The 6908-nt window shown below is 46.1% G+C and overlaps 1 protein-coding gene across 1 annotated transcript in view; it reads left to right on the forward strand.

The window, feature by feature from the left end:
* Nucleotides 1-5451: 5451 nt before the first annotated feature.
* Nucleotides 5452-6908, forward strand: part of JAGN1 (jagunal homolog 1) — a 4183-nt gene continuing 2726 nt past the window's right edge. Inside the window, exon 1 of the mRNA XM_008064734.1 lies at nucleotides 5452-5703. Coding sequence (XP_008062925.1) covers nucleotides 5615-5703 — 89 coding nt within the window. The 5' untranslated portion in view covers nucleotides 5452-5614. The remainder of the gene's footprint in view (nucleotides 5704-6908) is intronic.

The following is a 6908-nucleotide window of genomic DNA, read 5'->3' on the forward strand; positions in this document are numbered from 1 at the left end:
AGAAGATGATATTATAGCAAATGGCTGGGGAGTCAGATTGGCCTGTGAGTTCAGGAAAGACCTCCAAGGAGGTAGACTTTGAGCTAAATCAGTCTTTTGACATCCTTGGAGAACAATCAAAACAAAGGAAATATCAGTGCAAAGGGTTTGAGAAGGGAATGTGCAGGGAGGATGAGGAGACAGGAACATAAGCAACTTAAACTTAAGAGCAGACCGAGAGCCAGGGGAAAATTACAAGCAAAACACTTCAGGGAAGAAGTTCTAGGGAAAGGGTCAGGGCCCGTCCCTTGGCCATTCACGCCTCAAACATTTATTGAATGTCTGTTGTGTACTTGGTGTCCCATGGGTAGATTACCAATGGATGAGTCAGAAGCAGTCTGGCCCTGATGAACTCCAAGCACAGGCACGGGAGGCAGACCCAGAAGAGCAAAGACAACAGCAAGCTAAAGCCAGAGAGCATCTGCTTAGGGGTGAGGGATGAACTCGAAGAGTCTTTGAAGTGTTTAGAAGAGGATGATTTTGGCTCAGTCGGGGTTTAATCTATTCAACAAATATTTCTTGAAATTTTACACTATGCCAGGCACCATGAGCTGCTGGAGAAACAGATGACTCAGTTTTTGTCTCTGTCTTCGGGGAATTCACACTCTAGTGAGGGATGCTATTTCTGAACTTAGTTCTCTAGTACTGTAGCGCATGGAAATCATTTGCGACACCTTGGAGCAGAGAAGGACTCTAACTAGGACTCAAAATTGAGAAGCCATAAAAGAAACAATTGATACTTTCTACTACATACAAAAAAATTCTGTATGTTAAACTCGTAATACTATGAGCAAAGTCCAAAGACATACAATAAAAAGGGAAACTACAGTATATGGCAACTAATATTACAAATAAAAAGTGACTCTCATTCTCTCCTCTCTGTCTAACTATATCTGAGGAGGGATTCCCCCCAAAGCTGGAATTGTCTTTAGGAGGGCGACCCCCTTGTAGCACAGTCTTCCCCACTAAGTAAGTATTCTAGGATCCTAAAGGCATCAGTGTGCCAGCTAGCGTTCTGAGAGGTTACGTTTGACTTCAGTGAATTTTTTTGTGGCAAACAGGTGACTGGTTCTTCCACCATAACAGTGCACCTGCCCATACCACCCTGAATGTTCAGCAGTTTCTGACCCCAAAATGGCATGACCCACATTCCGTACTCATCCAGTCTCAGCCCGAGCAATGTTTTTGTTTCTCCGGTGAAAAAAAGTCCTCAAAGGGAAGCGTTCTGCCGATGTGGAAGTGGTGAAACAAAAAATGGCAGAAGCACTAAAAGGCATCAAAATGGATGCGTTCAAACACTGTTTTGAGCAGTGAAAAAAGTATCTCAATAAGTGTATTGCATCACACGGACAGTACTTTGAAGGTGGCTAAAGTTTAAACATGTAAGAATAAATACACAGTTTTCTTTTTAAATCCAAAATGTGTTTATTGGGATGGTTTCCCATTCATCTTGACTGGGGAGCTTTTAGTGCTGCTTTCTCCTGAAAGAACAGCCTTCTGTGAGCCTTGCTTTTCCTCCTGTAGGCTGACAGAGGAACAGCCGACACACAAAACTACTCTTTGTGCATGGCTGAAGACTGTGGTGATTTTATAGCATCCTGAGCATTCCACATCCATGAAGTAGGAGTTGGGGCTCTGTACTAGGCACTTCTTCTTGTGTTTTCTCCTCTCCTCTTCTGGAGAGGAATGAAGGAAATCCTTGCGAGAGGCATGCTCTCGTGGGTAGGGTGTCACTGCTGGAAAGGGGAATGCACAATTTTTAATTAAATACATTCTGGGTTTTTGGGCTCCTCCCCGTCGTGTAAATTAAGACCAGTGACACAATAGAAAAATGGACAAAGAATATGAACACAGTCCAAGGAAATTAAATACAAATTTCCTTTTTTTTTTTTTGAGTCGAAGTCTCACTGTGTCATCCAGGCTGGAGTGCAGTGGCACACTCATAGCCACCATAGCCTCAACCTGCTGGGCTCAGGGGATCCTTCTGCCTCAGCTTCCCAAGTAGCTGGAACTACAGGCGCACACCACCACACCCGGCTAATTTTTGCTTTATTGTAGAGATGAGGTCTCGCCAAGTTGCCCAGGCTGATCTTGAACCCCTGGGCTCAGGCAATCCTCTTGTCTCCATCTCCCAAAGTGCTGGGATTACAGGTGTGAGCCACCGTGTCCAGCCCAAATTACCCTTAAATATATGAAAAGATGCTTAATCTTACTTATAGAAAGTGAGATTTTTTTTTTTTTAGTTGGAATCTCACTCTGCTGCTCAGGCTGGAGTGCAGTGGCATGCTCACGGCCAGCCCAGCATCGACCTGCTGGGCTCCGGCGATCCTTCTGCCTCAGCCTTGCAAGTAGCTGGAACTACAAGCGCACACCACCACACCCGGCTAATTTTTTTGATTTATTGTAGAGATGAGGTCTCGCCAAGTTGCCCAGGCTGATCTTGAACCCCTGGGCTCAGGCAATCCTCTTGTCTCCATCTCCCAAAGTGCTGGGATTACAGGTGTGAGCCACCGTGTCCAGCCCAAATTACCCTTAAATATATGAAAAGATGCTTAATCTTACTTATAGAAAGTGAGATTTTTTTTTTTTTAGTTGGAATCTCACTCTGCTGCTCAGGCTGGAGTGCAGTGGCATGCTCACGGCCAGCCCAGCATCGACCTGCTGGGCTCCGGCGATCCTTCTGCCTCAGCCTTGCAAGTAGCTGGAACTACAAGCGCACACCACCACACCCGGCTAATTTTTTTGATTTATTGTAGAGATGAGGTCTCGCCAAGTTGCCCAGGCTGATCTTGAACCCCTGGGCTCAGGCAATCCTCTTGTCTCCATCTCCCAAAGTGCTGGGATTACAGGTGTGAGCCACCGTGTCCAGCCCAAATTACCCTTAAATATATGAAAAGATGCTTAATCTTACTTATAGAAAGTGAGATTTTTTTTTTTTTAGTTGGAATCTCACTCTGCTGCTCAGGCTGGAGTGCAGTGGCATGCTCACGGCCAGCCCAGCATCGACCTGCTGGGCTCCGGCGATCCTTCTGCCTCAGCCTTGCAAGTAGCTGGAACTACAAGCGCACACCACCACACCCGGCTAATTTTTTTGATTTATTGTAGAGATGAGGTCTCGCCAAGTTGCCCAGGCTGATCTTGAACCCCTGGGCTCAGGCAATCCTCTTGTCTCCATCTCCCAAAGTGCTGGGATTACAGGTGTGAGCCACCGTGTCCAGCCCAAATTACCCTTAAATATATGAAAAGATGCTTAATCTTACTTATAGAAAGTGAGATTTTTTTTTTTTTAGTTGGAATCTCACTCTGCTGCTCAGGCTGGAGTGCAGTGGCATGCTCACGGCCAGCCCAGCATCGAACGGCTGGGTTCAGGCGATCCTTCCACCTCAGTCTTCCAAGCAGCTGGAACTACAGGTGCGCGCTACCAAGCCTGGGTAGTTTTTTTTTTTAATTGTAGAGATGAGGTCTTGCCAAACTGCCCAGGCTGTTCTCGAACCCGTGGGCTCAGGCAATCCTCTCATCTTGGCCTCCCAAAATGCTGAGATTATCGGCTTTGAGCCACCACGCCCAGCCACCAATACAATTTAAAACTACACTGAGATGCCGTTCTTCACCCATCAGATTAGCAAGTTGTTAAAGCTGTGGGAAAACAGGGACTTACACACACTTATGCATTGCTGTTGAAAATATTATTGGTATAACCACTGTGAAAGGCACTTTGGCAAGATCTTTCAAAATTACAAACACAGTATGTTCTCCGACACAGCAATACCACCTCTGTGATTCCAGACTATAGATCTACTTGCCCATCAGTGAAATTATATATGTACAAGGTTATTTCCTGATACTATGTTTGTAATAACAAAATGTTGGAAGCAACACAAATGTCCTACAAAAGGGTGTAGGTTAAATAAATTAAACTGTATTCATATAATGGAACGACACTAGGAAGCTATAGGAAAAAAAGTGAAGATATTCTTCATGTACTGATTTGGAGAAAATCTCCAAGATATATTGTCATGTCAATACAAACAGCAACGTCTTTAATAGTGTGTATAATATGCTGCCCTCTGTATTTTTTAAAGGTAAAATAGAAATATAACTTCATAGCCGGGCTTGGTGGCTCAGCCTGTAATCCCGCGCTTTGGGAGGCTGAGGTGAGTGGATTGCCTGACCCCGCAGGTTCGAGACCCGCCTGGGCAACTTGGCGAGACCTCATCTCTACAATAAGTAAAACAAATTAGACGAGTGTGGTAGCGTGCGCCTGTAGTTCCAGCTACTTGGAAGGCTGAGGTGGAAGCATCACCGGAGCCCAGCAGGTCCAGGCTGCGGTGGCCGGGAGCGGACACTGCACTCCAGTCTGGGCGACAGAGTGAGACTCCAACTCAACAACAAAAAAGAAATATAACTTCATGTTTTCTTGTATATGCTTAACGAAACTGGAAGTATATATACCAATAAGTGAAAAAGTGGCTCCCTGGTCAGGTGGAGCAGGGTGGACTGGGTTGAGAGCAGGGAGGATGAAGAGCAGACGTGGAAGTGAGATTTTTCACTGCATACATTTTTAGAAATTTAAATAATTTTTTATACAATTAGCTTTCACTGTACTCTTACATATTTTATTTTTATTTTTAGCATTTTTTGGAGACAGGGGTCTTGTGCTGTTGCCCAAGCTGCAGTGCAGTGGCACAATCACGCTCACTGCAGCCTCAGCCTCCTGGGCTCACTCAATCCTCTTCCTCAGCCTTCCAAAAAGCTGGGACTACAGGCATGCTCAACCATGCCCAGCTAATTTTTTTGATTTTTTTTTTTTGTAGATACGGTGTCTCTATGTTGCCCAGGCTGGTCTCAAATTCCTGAGCTCAAGGGATCCTCCGGCTTCTGCCTCCCAGAGTGCTGGAATTAGAGGTATGAGCCATTACGATGCAGGGTCTGTCATTTCTTCATGATTAAATTCAGGTTAAGTATATTTGGAAGAAATATCACTGAAGTGATGCTGTGTCCTCGGTCTATCAAGAGGAACGAGGTGTCAGTTTGTCTCATTATTGGACAAATTAACTGTGACTACTCGGCTAAGGAGCGTACGCCAGGTTTCCTCACTGAAAAGTTACCGTTTTCTCTTTGCAATGATTAAGTGATCTATGGAGAGAAAGTTGTTAGACTGTGTGAATAATGTGTGCTTGTGGGAGAGTCACAGAACGCTTCCAAGCATCAGTTTTCCCCTCTGGGAAGTGGTGACAATGGGGTCTTAAAATGCACATTAGAGTTTAAGAAAGAGAAAGTGTGCGAGAAGCCTTCGGACAGCCAACAAGAAGCAGCCCAGGCTGAGAACTAAGTTTCCGCGCGGTCCACTCGAGGAGAGGCGGAGCGGGGCGAAGAGAGCTCGAGGGCGCGTGCGCGGGGAGAAGTGACCACAGAGTCGGTCCTCCCAAGACAGAGAGGCCGGAAGTGCTCTTCGCGGAGCCGAGCGGATGTGGGTAGCCAGGTTGGGCGCACGCCGGTAGGGCCCGCAGGCGGCTTGGCTCTGTAGTCATTGCACAGGTCTGCGTGAGGGTCTCGGGGCTTCTGGGCGGCCACAATGGCCTCTCGGGCAGGCCCGCGAGCGGCCGGCACGGACGGCAGCGACTTTCAGCACCGGGAGCGCATCGCCATGCACTACCAGATGAGGTATGAAGTGAAGCGAGGAGCACGGAGGCCTTCTCCCCGGCCGGAGCCTGCAGGGCCTGGGAGCGACGCCGTCCGGCCTCGGGGTCTCTGTCCCCAGCCAGGCCCTGCGCACCTGCCAAGCACCCTCCTCCGGTGATGGCTTCGAGCCTGTCACCCGTCTTGGGAAGCCCCGTCGCCCTCGCGAGCTCCACCCCTTGATCTACCCGGTGCCTTGAGGGGATCCAGCCTCGCGTGTGCTCCGAAGTCACGTCGATGCTGGCCCCGCTGTGTCACCCTCGAAACCTTATTTCTCATTGAACCTCAGTTTCTTCATCTGCAGAGGGAGAAAATAATCTACCTTTTAGGTTTTGGTGAAGACTCAACCGGTAATTCGTTTGAAGAAGGTAGCGTTAGGCCAGCCACATAGTACACTATAGCTGTTGTGTTTTGGGGGATGTGGACGGTAAAACCAACCTTTCCTTTCCTAAAGTGAATTTTATAACCACTGCCCTCTAAGGGATAGTTTTACATTTGATTATTCACTCAACACATGCTTACTAGCTCCTTCCAATCATGCTTTTTATTAGGCATGAGACTATAATAGTGAGCAAAAGCAGACCTGTTCTTTGTATGCATGTTATACCTTCAATAAAAAAGTTTATTAAAGGAAAAAAAAAGAGCAAAACTGTTCCCTGCCCTCCTGGAGCTAGAAGTCCTGAGGTGACTGGGCTTTTTTGTTTTTTTTCCCTTTGTCTACTTTTCCACATTTTCTATAATAAATATTTTTAAATAAAAATTTTTAAAAATTTTAATCTCCTTAAATCCATTGAACTCTCCCAGAATGTTCCTCATGTGTTTCTCTCTAGAGATTTGAAGAATGACAAGCTCTTTGGACCCTCACTTCATTCTTATCTTTAGGCCCCTGCTTAAGGGGGCTTTACAACCTAAACAAGTGTTTTCATGCCTTCCCAGAGCAGAAACATTACCCTTAGGGGTATGAGGAGGATATGTTTGAGACCTGAGAGAATCAGAATAAAAGAAATAAATGCTTCCTTTAGATGTTAAATCTAACTGGAGAAGTGTGGACAGCCTGAGTGTCTTTCCTCACAACCAATATTTTCTCCCTCCAGGCCGTACTCCTATGGTGCAGTCAAAGTCATTTTTCTTTTTCTTTTTCTTTTTTTTTTTTGAGTTGGAGTCTCACTCTGTCACCCAGACTGGAGTGC

Source organism: Carlito syrichta, unplaced genomic scaffold (genome assembly GCF_000164805.1).
Source record: "Carlito syrichta isolate Samal-C Ts95f unplaced genomic scaffold, Tarsius_syrichta-2.0.1 Scaffold307981, whole genome shotgun sequence".
Classification (NCBI taxonomy): Eukaryota; Metazoa; Chordata; class Mammalia; order Primates; family Tarsiidae; genus Carlito; species Carlito syrichta.